Consider the following 13,014-nt stretch of genomic DNA (forward strand, 5'->3'; position numbering starts at 1 on the left):
TTTCGAGGTTGACCATTTGCAAAACATTTGATTATACAGCGACGTCCTCTAGCGGATGACATATATATATTCTTCATTTCGCTGAGCTGAGCCGAGCTCGGAGCCATCCGGCCATTTTCATAATTGCAATCATCTTTTACCGTAACTTCTACACAAGGATGATGGCTGTCCTATTGTATGGAAGGTGTCGTAAATTACGGTTTTGGAAATGCCAAGATTAATGCCTGACGCCTGCAGAGCAGACTATATATCTTTTTGAACATTTGTGTTTAGTTAGTATAGTTAGTATAGCAATTGCCACAGCTACCATATAGTTTTGCACAAAACTCGAAAATAAAGAATAAAACGATTACTATTTCAACTCTGTCACTGTAAATACAGTAATACTAAAATAAATTAGTATTAGTAAATTACATTGTATGTTTAAAACAAAGTGTAAAAGATTTATTAAACAATATCTTTAAATGTATTTTCACATGAACGATGGAGTGTAACATGTTTTAAAATTTTAACCCTTGTTTGAAACCCTAACCCAAGTTTGAAAGCCTACTTTAACCAGTTTCATGGGGGGGGGGGGCGTTTTTACAAATGCACATGCGTGGTCTTGCCTGCCTGTCACAGTGAGACAAACCTTTATATATATACTCACACACAGTGATCTCTTGTAAAAAGAAAAAGGGGACTTAAGGGGACAAGTTTGCGTTAAAAAAATCTGTTAATTCTGTTTGTCATGCTTTTGCCTTTGTGTTCTGTTTTTCTGCAGTTGTGGGGACAGGGATTAGGAGGGGGCACAACCACTGGCTGAACACCTGACGTCCATTTGCCATCATGGGCTTTTTTAGTGCGGCAGGGACAAGGGGGACCACGCCGGGTTATTTTACACCACTGACTGTGTTACTCTGTGCCTTTATTTCTCCCGAGACTTCTGCAGGTGCCGTTCTGAGTTTTTGTCCTTTGATTTTAATTTTCTATTCCGAGTGTTTTTGAAGATTCTTTCTGTTACTACTTTGCGTCGTTTCCCTGTCTGGATCCGCTCCACTTTCCCTTATTAGACTTGATCATATAGGCTCATTTTCGCTATGTCTCTTTTTGTTGTACTTTCACAGTGAGAGCGAGTTTCTGTTGTACTTTGAATTTTTCAGTTTTTCCCCTACGCATTGCGTGCGTGTTTTGTTAATAAACATCTTTTTGGAACTGAGAGACTCCGAGTTGTGTGGGTATACACATGATCCTGTTCTCCTGAGTTACAGGACGTAACACTGACCATTTGCATCACAGGGTTGCACGAGGTAGAGTGAGACATTCAAGTAAGGCTTTTTATTTTTTTTTTTTTATATATATAAAACTATGAATAGCATAGAAAATGGTTTGATGGATGAATGGAAAAAGGAGACGACAAACCTTTGCTCTACTCATACTTTTTGAAAACTTTGACGATGTCAAGTCCATGTATCATGTGATTCATTGCTTCCTTTTTCTTCAACCAGGCTAGAAATGGTAACCAGGTTGTGTGCATGTTGTGGGAGACACATCCATGAATAATATTTATTTGAAATCTTCAAACAATAAACAATTGTTCCAACAGTTGCAAGCGACAACAACGAAACAAATAATACAAATAAAATGAAAATTAAATTCACTGAGTTTTATTTGAGATTTAATATGGTCATTATAGGAGAAGAGAAATAAAAAGGTATTTTTTGTGGTACACTAGACTTATTCTGCATGTTGAAACCCATTTTCAAGCATTCCTTTCTCTTCTTTTTTCTTCTCAGATTTGGTCTCGGGACAAGTAAAATTACTCAAAAACTACATATGTTAGTATTCTTTGTGAGGATTATTTAAAATTTGATGGGTGGGACGTAAACTGTCCTCCAATTATGGAATGACACATATACATATACATTTGTCTTATCCTAGGTGAATGGACTTCAGAGCTTCTTTAAACATTTTTCTTTTGTACATAGACCTTAATAAAAACCTTCGAAGAAAGGGGTGATAGCGGAAAAACAAAAAGAAATGCTCAAACGTCTCAAATGTTCTTTTGAAAAAGTCGTCTGCGCACGCGCGCGACACGCTGAACGTTGCAAGCATGCGCACTTGACGTTTAGTCAAAGAGTACAAAGCTGCAAGTTCCTCTAGTCTCGTTCCACCTTCAGCCATTTTGATCATGTTAGGAGCTGTGGGACGTTGCTGCACCGGGGCTCTGCAGGCTCTCAAGCCTGGGGTCCAGCCCCTCAAGGCACTTGTCGGATCACCGGCCGTGCTGTCGCGTAAGCCCCTTAAACCTCGGTGATTTTTTTTGCGAAATCGCAAGAGCCGAAGACGTAATACAGCAATTCTCAAATGGGCAGCTAAAGCTATGCTAACGTTAGCCGTTGCTAGCCACACGCTGACTGCCCTTTCGAGCGGCTTCACAGGCCTTTTGATTCAATTGGCACATTACAAATAAGGTTAGCGCTATCGAAAGTATTTCTAACCCATTAGCAAATGTCCATTATAATTTTCGAAGAATTGCATGCGTTGGGCGATATTCCGACGGCGGCCAATCCGTGCTAGCATCAATGACCTTTCTTTCGACTAATGACATGAGGTGGCTGCCGGGTTAGCATTACCAGCTAGCTTTGTTTCTTCCCCGGAGTTTTGTCTTAAAAGTGCATCTCTGAAGCCATCGAAGATGTTACTCAGAGCAAAACACCTTGTTTGATTTTTGTGATTAGGTAGAAATGAAGCAAAATGGTCACTCATTATTTTACAAGGAATCTTCGCCTCGGGAATGTCATTCATTTGACTTTCTCCGTTATAATGAGCTAAACTGTCATTTAATGCATTTCTAAATATGCACACCTAGTGTTATTCTTGGAGGCTTTATAATCGGCACTTTTAGCATGGCTAACTCTGACATGGATTTCTAGCTTCCAAACGTGCTGCATGCATGTTTTTGTTATTTTGTGTTATACAATAGCATGCCAATTATAATTACAAGTGTGTTTCTTGCAGGCAGGGACTATGTCGCCCCTGCTGCTGCCGCGGCGGCCAGTGTTGCTACTGGACGCATTGTGGCTGTCATCGGTGCCGTGGTAGACGTCCAGTTCGATGAGGGCCTCCCGCCCATCCTCAACGCCCTAGAGGTTGCTGGCCGAGAGTCCAGGCTCGTTCTGGAGGTGGCACAGCATCTTGGTAAGCGACCAAACTAGTTTTGTTCCCTACAAAATCATGGCAAGTATATGTCTAGGGTAGGAATTCAATTACAACATCGTTTCATGTAGGTGAGAACACCGTGCGCACCATTGCAATGGATGGTACCGAAGGTCTGGTCCGTGGACAGAAAGTTCTGGACACTGGAGCCCCCATTCGAATCCCAGTGGGCCCCGAGACCCTGGGAAGGATTATGAATGTCATTGGTGAGCCCATTGACGAGAGAGGCCCCATCTCCACAAAGCAGTACGTTTACTCAGAAGATGACTTTAAATGCAAGCTTGTAATAATGCGTGTAAGACAAAGCTTGCTTCCTTAAATGCTTTTATTCCCTGATTGTTTTGATTCTTCTTGCAGGACTGCACCCATTCATGCCGAAGCACCTGAATTCACTGACATGAGTGTGGAGCAGGAGATTCTTGTTACTGGAATTAAAGTGGTCGACTTGCTTGCCCCCTATGCCAAGGGAGGAAAGATTGGTATGTCCTTCGTGATTACTCTTTTTAATTTGCCTTATACAATTAGGATGTAAATCCTTTGATTCTCTTTTTCTTCTCTCTTTCTCCCTCTTCCTTTCCAAAGGCCTTTTTGGTGGGGCTGGTGTAGGCAAGACTGTGCTGATCATGGAGCTGATCAACAATGTGGCCAAGGCCCACGGCGGTTACTCCGTGTTCGCCGGTGTGGGCGAGCGTACTCGTGAGGGAAACGACTTGTACCATGAAATGATCGAGTCTGGTGTCATCAATCTGAAAGACACCACCTCCAAGGTGAGCAGACGTAACAAGTCCTGGTTAGTTCCTTTTATTTTTATAATTTATTCTTTTTCCCCTGTTTGACGTTCTTCCATTTACATCTTCCCCTCCTAGGTGGCGCTGGTGTACGGACAGATGAACGAGCCCCCCGGCGCTCGTGCCAGAGTGGCTCTGACCGGGCTGACCGTGGCAGAGTACTTCCGTGACCAGGAGGGTCAGGATGTGCTACTCTTCATCGACAACATCTTCCGCTTCACCCAGGCTGGCTCTGAGGTCAGGACTTCCCCAATGAGTGCGAACAAGTACCAAAGCTGATTCAAGTTTAACTTATTTATTTGTCTTGTCAGGTGTCTGCCCTGCTGGGTCGTATCCCCTCTGCCGTAGGTTACCAGCCAACTCTGGCCACAGACATGGGTACCATGCAGGAGAGGATCACCACCACCAAGAAAGGCTCTATCACATCAGTGCAGGTACAGTGTACATTCCATAATCATTAAAAATGTTTTGTGAGTGCCAATATTGGAAGAGTGCTTTCTCTCTCCGCTCATCAGGCTATCTATGTGCCCGCTGATGATTTGACTGACCCTGCCCCCGCTACCACATTTGCTCACTTGGATGCCACCACTGTGTTGTCTCGGGCCATTGCCGAGCTGGGCATCTACCCTGCCGTCGACCCCTTGGACTCCACCTCCCGTATCATGGATCCCAACATCGTCGGAGCCGAACACTACGATGTTGCCCGTGGTGTGCAAAAAATTCTTCAGGTTCGACCTTTTATTTGAATTTAGCCCAATTGACAGTGAATTTCATGCATGCAGAAATCTAAGCTGCTGCATTTTTTTTTTTCCTGCAGGACTATAAATCCCTTCAGGATATCATTGCCATCTTGGGTATGGATGAGTTGTCTGAGGAGGACAAGCTTACTGTGGCCCGTGCACGCAAGATCCAGCGGTTCCTGTCCCAGCCCTTCCAGGTGGCCGAAGTCTTCACCGGCCACATGGGCAAGCTGGTACCACTAAAGGAGACCATCAAAGGCTTTAAGAGCATTCTTGGAGGTAAGGGTGAAGGAGGTGATGCTTGCTTTTCCTTAACGGACTTCTCTACATTAAATTGCTGGTCTACTTAGGTGAATACGATGCCCTGCCCGAGCAGGCCTTCTACATGGTCGGCCCCATCGAGGAAGTGGTCCAGAAGGCTGAGAAACTGGCTGAGGAGCACTCCTAAATATCTGATCAATCGAACTATTGTGGGAGCTAAGAAGAAAATAAAAGTAATGCGTCGTCGGGGTCCACCTGTTAGGAGCACTTGATTTGAAAAACATGTCCAAATACAAATGCAGCTGTGATGTCATCTTGAAGAGTTATATTTAATGTCTCCACTTGTTTAAAAAAAATAAAACGTAAGATGGAATTTAAAAAGAAAAGTCTTTACAGAATTTGTCAACGTGAGTTTTCTGGTAGTGGTTATGAAAATGATGGATGAATCTTGTACCTACTGACCACAAGATGGCACTAAAGAGCCATGTTAGGCAGCCGTGATTCAGATGAGACAAATAAAATGGTAAACTAATAGCATGTGTGTTCGTTTTGAGTAGTGATGCAGATGTTGTTGACAACAGAAAATTGCATTACAATGAGGTTGATAGACCAGTATTTTTTTCGATGAGGGAAGAGACTTTTGCAACAAATAAATAGGCTAAACACTAGAAAAAGAAGCCATAACATTACTTTTGTTTAAAAAAAAAAAACGCATAAATGTCATTCTACCTGGAATGCTTTTTATTGACTCCCTTTTTTCACAACTTTTCAGACAGGCTTATCACCAAGGACATGCACATTGGCCTGAACACTGCTACCTTCAGATAAGCCTTTCAGTGTGACATGGTGTAATCGATTTGAAAAAGAAAATTGTCTCTATAATATGAAGTGGAAAACAATTTGTTGTTTTTATAATTGCATATTGCATAATGACTGCTATATCAAGTGGTGACAGAATAGGTGTGTTAAAACGTCCGTTACGAACTAGAGCACTCATTTAATTGACTTTGCAATCGGAATGGCTTCTTTACTCAGAATGTACATGGAGACACAGGTCGGCATGTAAGACAGCGGCAGCCAGAACAACTTTGCGTCCCATCCTGGCGAGTAGCGAGTACGAGGTCGAACGGCCGATACTGCATGCTCCATGCAGTTGACCACCTTCATCAGGTCTGCGTCTGATATTTTTGCAACTTTGTCCGTTAGGAGCGCTAATGCTGCAATAGGTGGAGAAATAGAGGTGAGATAATTAATCGGTGAAACACTTAACGCGTGCCACTTACATTTCTGAAGATACTCCTGTCCATAGTCGTCCCTGACCTCCTGAGGCATCTTGTCCCACACCCCCTTGATACTTTTACTTAGGATTCCAGCATCAGTCACATTAGTTTTAAAAAAGCCCGGTTCAATGCAGAGGACCTTGACACCAAAGGGTGCCATGTTCAGCCTAGGTGGGGTAGAAGAATAGCCATTTATTATCACTGCCAAACTGCAAACTCAAAGAGGCTGACCAATTCCTGGAGTAGCACCTGAGGCTGTCATTGAAAGCTTCCACGCCGTACTTGGAGACGCAGTACGGGCCTCCGGTTGGACTAATCCTCCCAAACACACTAGCCACGTTGACCACCCGGCCCCTGGCCTTCTTGATGAGTGGCAAGACGCTCAGAGTCACCGCGATCACCCCGTTTAGGTTTACATCCAGCATGGACTTGTAGTCGTCGATGGTCAGCCAGTCGCACGGGGCCGAGGGGACGGCCACGCCTGCGTTGTTCACCACGGCCCATAGACCTGAGGCAGGGCACCGTGCCAAGAAGTTTGTGTCATTTCTTAGCAGTCTTCGGAAAGTGAATATTGGTGACTGTTTGACTAATTCTGGCCCCGGGGTATTGAGTCTTGAGTGGCTGAAAATGGATGAGTGACTGTGAAAAAGTGAGGCCTCCATTTCCACAAAATGTGGAGACAAATGCCAACACATTTCTTTTCAACAACCAGTTTTCTGAACTTCCTCATGTGAATTGGCAAGGTGAGCAATGATAAGTAGTTACCTAAGCAAATGTGATATCATTTTTTAGTCAGTGACAAAATGGCTGCCCCTTGAGGGCACTTTAGATTTTGTAGATTCATTGATATTGAACGCAATATTAATAACACTGTAGATGAGTGGAGCTGTGTAGAACATAAAAATATTCTGGGACTCAACAATTATTCATTGAAAGTCATTTTTCAGACACTTCAACTACCTCCGGTGGCACCTAGTTTGAGAGCCTGCCATAGAACTGATATCACAAAACCAGATTGACGAAGAAAGGGGGAGAAAGGGCAAAAGGAATTTCAGTTATGTTGTCAATTGATCTTTTTTTTTTTTTTTTTTTAAATTTTTATTCTATTCAAAAACAGGAAATTTCCTCAAATTATGGAATGGTATGGAAGTGGCTGTGAAATATGAAAACCAGTAAGGAATGTAAAAAAAAAAACTATTAGATTAATGTTTTGCACCATAAACTGTCAGCAAATGGATTAAATGATTTGTTTTTTTTTTAAACTAAAATGTTTGTAAATATTTTTCTTTGTTTTAACATCGCTTTCATAGAGGACTAAACAAATCTGAGCATGTTTAGTGTCAAGATGCTACCGTTCAAAAGATTTGGACAGGAGCAATTAATAGATCAAAACTAACAATCGATGAATTTGAGTAATTAGTTGTGAATTAATCGGTTCACCTCTCATCAATTCTCAGGTAAAGTACACCTCGTTGCAGAAACAAAATGTGTCTTTTTTTCCCCACCGCTGTCGCACACTCACCACGCTGGCCCACTTTCTCCTTGATCATAGCAGCAACTTTGATGACGCTTTCATTCGATCGAACATCCAAGTGTGTTGATGTCAAGTTTACGGAGCACGATTTCCTCAGCTCCTCTTCTCCCTTCTCCGTGAAGCAGCCGGCGATGACTCGGAAGCCCAGCTTGTCCAGGTGACGGGCAAGGCGGTTTCCGAAGCCTGTGTCGCACCCGGTGATGTACACATACTTGTCGCCCTTGTCCGAGACCCTGGGCAGCTCCCTTAGCCAGCGGTACAGGTAGTAGATCACGACGAGTCCCGCGAGATACACATACATGTCTGCAGGAAGCTGAATACAGTATGTGCAAAAAGCACTGAAACCACGAACAGCTGGGCATGCACATTTTAAAGTTCGAACAAGGTCATGAGGTTCCCCTGTAAATGTTGCGGTGCCTTTTTATTTGCCCGAAAACTAAATCCCTATTGAGTGGCTGAGCGGGTGGGAGGCAACATGACGTTGTGAAATGTATTAGGACCAATGTGGCTGAATGTAACCTTTACCCCCATGCGTGCACAAAATCCTCAACAGCATCCAACTTGACTTCACACCAGGAATTAATTATGACTTTGTCACTCAGCTTGTGCCCCATTCGCAGGCATTTAGGCTTGAAGTTAGAGAAATTATATACATTAGCATAGGCTTTTGTTACATTAGAGATAAACGACACACATCTTAACACATATTCATATGACCTACAAAGTCACTTCTGATACTACAATCATTATTGTTGTTACATAAATAAAGACCGTGTCCCTTGTGAAATAGCGTATAGGTTTAGTTTCATTTTTTAAAACTCGAACACATAATCATTTCTAGTGGGCAAGAAGCAGAAAGACAAGCACACTATCTTACCCGTCAGCAGAAGGCAGGCCAGAGCGGTGTCAAGGGTTTGAGCGTAGACTTGTCCTCTGCCCTATTAATGTGTAATCAGTAATAACTTAAGAAACACCCCTTTTTGTATTTTTTTTTTATGATCATACTTGCACAATAGCGCCGCTAGCTGTCAAAACAACCAAACTGCAATCGGTGACAAACACTGCTTTTCCTTCCTAACAGAAGATATACGACGAAATAAATACAAATAACCTGGGTTTAAACGTTTAAACCAAATATGTGCTGACAACGATGACTTTTGGTTAACTTTAAAATTAAAAGTAACAAGCCGAAGTCAGGCCTCAAGCCCTCGACAAGCAACTAACTAACTGTTGCACTTCCTTAACTTCCTGAGGTGTAAACAAATGACTTGAGAGGGCACAGCCTGTTTGATTTGTTTACTTTTGGACTTCCTCTCGTTCTGTTACCGCCTTAGTTGAGAATACAGTACAATTGACAGCCATTGGTTGTGGTTATTTCACTCACAGCAGCAAGTCGGATAAATAGTGTATAGCGGGGAGTTTGAAGATTAGAACATTAGTTGTCTCAAACCATCTACATCTTACAGCCAAAAGCCCCAATGGCTGTTTTGACAGTGTCTTTAGAATAATCCATCCATCCAGAGTGGACTGCCCGGAGAAGACCCACACGAGCACGCAGAGAACATGCAAACTACACACAGGGGGGCCGGAGCTAGTTGGAATTGAACCCATGACCTCTGAACTGAGAGGCGGATTTGCTAACCATCCTTCCACCGTGCCGCCTTGGATTATTATCTTGCCGCTTAAATCAAGGATCCGCAAAATGGTTTCATTGATTTCTTCTTTGAATTAGCACACAAAATGCTCATGTAGACTTGAAATCATTTGCTGCTCCCATCATGTCTCAAACACATGAAGATGCGTAAACTCACCCTGGAACAAATCATTCAAGTTAGACGGTTTCTTACACAAAGATCGTTTCCGTCAATTAATGGTTAATCTTTGTCATATCAGTGCATCAAACTTTGTCATGGAACTTTTTCTGTAAATGATCTGGGAAGTCCAACCTGGCTTTCTCATTCTTCTTAAAAGTGTTTTCTTCTTGTGTACGTCTTGTTCATGACCTGAACTTCTACCCAGTAGAAATTGTTGCTGTCATTTGTTCACCCTTTCGTGATTGCTCTCAAAATGCCTCATTTTCACGGGCCAAACCCAAATCGCAACATGACCAAAACCCAAAGATGGAAATACCATAGTTCTCAGGGATCATGTAAGATTTTTTTTGGAACGGACACGTTACAACAAAACGTTTGTATTTACAACATTAAATATGATTGAACAGCTTAACGTTTTTAATGAGATTATTTAAATAATAACACACGTTTTTATTTAATTAATTATCTTTACGTGTTCAGATAGATACGTTTTGAATATATGTAAAATAGTTTCTTTCACGAGTTTCATATTTTTTGTTTGTTTTACTGTTTTGTATTTGATTTTATTTCCTGTACTACAGTACAGTGCGCCCCCGTGTTACGAACTTAATCCGTTCAGCGGCTACGCTCGTAACTTGAACTGCTCGTATGACGGGCAATCCAAACCTATGTTAATTAGTGAATGCGTGCAACACGTGCAAAAACCTTAGGTAAAAACATCACGACTTTATACACATATTAAAAATAAGTAACATAATCTACTGTACAGTTAAATTAAATAACATATACAAAGGAAAAATGACATTTACCTTTGGGGCGACGTGACTTGAGCTGGGTGGAGGCGGAGGGGAGCAGAGACCAACCCGCAGAATTTATTGATTTATTTTCTTAAACGGGAACTTTTCTCAAACTAGAACATATCACAAGCGATTTCCTTCTCTTTAATCCATAATAGAAGAAACCTCTCAATTTTGTTGTCGATCGAAGTCCGTCCCCGGGCAAGGAAAGTCTTGCCCTTAGAAGATTGCTGAGCGGTTACGGCCATACTCACGAGCAAGATTAACTATGCGTGTGCCTCCTTCGTATTTTTTTATTATCTCCTGCTTGGTTTCTATTGTCATCATCCTCTTACTTCTTCCTTTACCGCCACTAGCAATTTTAGAAGCCATGTCTAACAGATAAAGTTTGCAAAGTCTTAACAACATTCCTTCCTTCCGTTTTTGACTGATTTTCTATCCTTCCTTCCGTCCCGACCAGCTGTGCCATCAAGCTAGATGAAGGCGTTCGACCAATAGCATATCGGCATCTCCCTGACTGACACCGTGACTGAAACAGTGACTGTGACATTGTAAGAGCAATAGCGTTCAACGTTGCCGTAAAGAGCGTCAACTTCTGATTCGGTTGACGTAGCAAAACGAAAATAAAGGTACTAATACAACGGCCGGCATGTTGTACTGCTCGTAAGGCGGAAGGTTTGTGCGTAAGTGGGGGACAAAAAACTCCGCGGTGCACGCTCGTAAGTCGAAATGTTCGTAAAAGAGGAAATGTTCGTAAAAGAGGGTGTTCGTTAACCGGGGGCCGACTGTATATTTAATCAACCTATAATTACATGACATCAATTAATAAGAAAAAAACTAAAATGAATATACATCCAACATACGATCAATAATGAAATGAATAATAAAACAATCAATTTTAATCTTTGATGTTGATATTTATGCTTGACTTAATCAAAATTAACTAACCAACATGTATTTAATAAAATGATCAAAATACATTATTAACGCTATACGCTATCTTCTTCATCATCAAAAGTCTCGGAATTTTTAGCAATGACAGAAAACAGAGCTAAAATAATTTGAAATACGTTTTGCAGGGTACGGCGGGGCTGCTTCAGCTTTTACCATGAGGTGGCAGTAGTGTACTGTACTATACTTCAAATGTCCAGACAGCCATTCATTTACTACCCCTTTATCCAGGGACTTCTTTATCCAGGGACTTCAAATACAGTATTCCCCTTCTTAATGCATTATTAGTGAAAGCTCGAAGAGCCCCTTAAATAATTCCTCAAATAACTTGCATTGTGATTTACAAACCGGGAATAATCTAGAATTGTGGCGGTTGTTCAGATTTACATTATTTATTTCAGATTTTTCAACTATGTTTACATTTAGCCATCCATCCATCCATCCATCCATCCATCCATCCATCCATCCATCCATCCATCCATCCACCCATTGTCTGTTGCCACTTATCCTCACTATAGTCGCTGGCTTGCTGGTGCCTATCCAAGCTGACCACGGGAAGAAGAGCCAATTGCAGGGCACACACAGGGGCGAACAAACATTTCTGCACCCAATGACACCTGAGGGCAATTTACAGTGTCCAATACAGCAATGTTTTTGGTGTGTGGGAGGAAACCTGAGTGCATTTATGTAATGTAATGTAGGGTATGGCTCTCGATGAACTGGAGTTCCCTTCCCCTGTTGTAGGAACATTTATGTGCTTAACTGAATTCAGACGACAAGACCACGAGTGACCTCCAGAACATTGACTCCTGACAGTGTTTGGAAGAGAGAAAAAAATACAATCACTACTATGAAAAGGGCTTATGAATTGGGATACGGTAAATGTGCCACTAGTAAGGTTATTCCTTTGTGAGTATTTCTGCCATGTATTGCAAAGCAAAGTCATCTTGTAGCAGTTTACAAGTTTCGTCTGGTAGTAGAAATATACCACTAATGGCGATATCGTCATAATAAAATTGCATACATATAATTTTCATGCTCCAATATTAAATGCAGCATATCTCAGTCAAATTTTTGCCCAATTCAACCAATCACACTATTGTGAACCATGATACTTTGCCAACAGGAATACATGACAATGCAATGACAATACAAGTCGCTTTGTGACTGCTGATACTATGTACAACTCACAATATTGTGCTTTTTTTTTTTCAATTTCATGTGATTTAATGTGAGTTTTTAATGCAATTCTGTACAGAGTTATTCACCAACCTCTTAATAACTTAACGACAATATCGTTGTTGGTTCATAATGTATGGTAGCGTTTGGATTGACATCAAAATCTGATCATGAGTCTTGATATTCTCAGTGTTTATTACTTTCACCTCCCAGAACAATCAACACCAACACGCAGTCCGAAAAAAATCATATACAGGCACCGATGAGGAAACTGCTACTCAATTGCCCTGTCATTGCATGCGACAGCACTTCGGTGTCAGATTGCTGTCAAAAAGACGTATGCGTGTTGTACCATCCGTACGAGTCCGATTCTAAGTTGAGTTGAGTTTAAATTGTCTTCGAGTGAGTACAACTCTGAATAGTATTGAGTTTTTCCTTCCGTGACAACGAATTGAAAACTTGCGAGTGCAAA

At 41.7% G+C, this 13,014-nt stretch overlaps 2 protein-coding genes across 2 annotated transcripts; one reads left to right on the forward strand and one right to left on the reverse strand.

Annotated features, from left to right (window-relative positions):
- Window positions 1–2,105: 2,105 nt before the first annotated feature.
- atp5f1b (ATP synthase F1 subunit beta) lies at window positions 2,106–5,519 on the forward strand. Its single transcript, XM_088404830.1, has 10 exons — window positions 2,106–2,273; window positions 3,001–3,180; window positions 3,270–3,444; window positions 3,556–3,677; window positions 3,781–3,965; window positions 4,065–4,223; window positions 4,298–4,420; window positions 4,502–4,714; window positions 4,804–5,005; window positions 5,077–5,519. The coding sequence occupies exons 1-10, from the start codon at window positions 2,171–2,173 to the stop codon at window positions 5,172–5,174; spliced, it is 1,560 nt and encodes a 519-aa protein (XP_088260956.1). The 5' UTR covers window positions 2,106–2,170; the 3' UTR covers window positions 5,175–5,519.
- A 186-nt stretch (window positions 5,520–5,705) lies between these two features.
- Window positions 5,706–8,832, reverse strand: LOC148427821 (retinol dehydrogenase 7-like). Its single transcript, XM_088404844.1, has 5 exons — window positions 8,679–8,832; window positions 7,790–8,114; window positions 6,517–6,775; window positions 6,271–6,434; window positions 5,706–6,204 (listed from the first exon to the last, which is right to left on the reverse strand). The coding sequence occupies exons 2-5, from the start codon at window positions 8,100–8,102 to the stop codon at window positions 5,981–5,983; spliced, it is 960 nt and encodes a 319-aa protein (XP_088260970.1). The 5' UTR covers window positions 8,103–8,114; window positions 8,679–8,832; the 3' UTR covers window positions 5,706–5,980.
- Between the last annotated feature and the right edge of the window lie 4,182 nt (window positions 8,833–13,014).

This window comes from Hippichthys cyanospilos, chromosome 2 (assembly GCF_059441005.1).
Source record: "Hippichthys cyanospilos isolate Australia breed blue-spotted pipefish chromosome 2, RoL_Hcya_1.0, whole genome shotgun sequence".
Classification (NCBI taxonomy): Eukaryota; Metazoa; Chordata; class Actinopteri; order Syngnathiformes; family Syngnathidae; genus Hippichthys; species Hippichthys cyanospilos.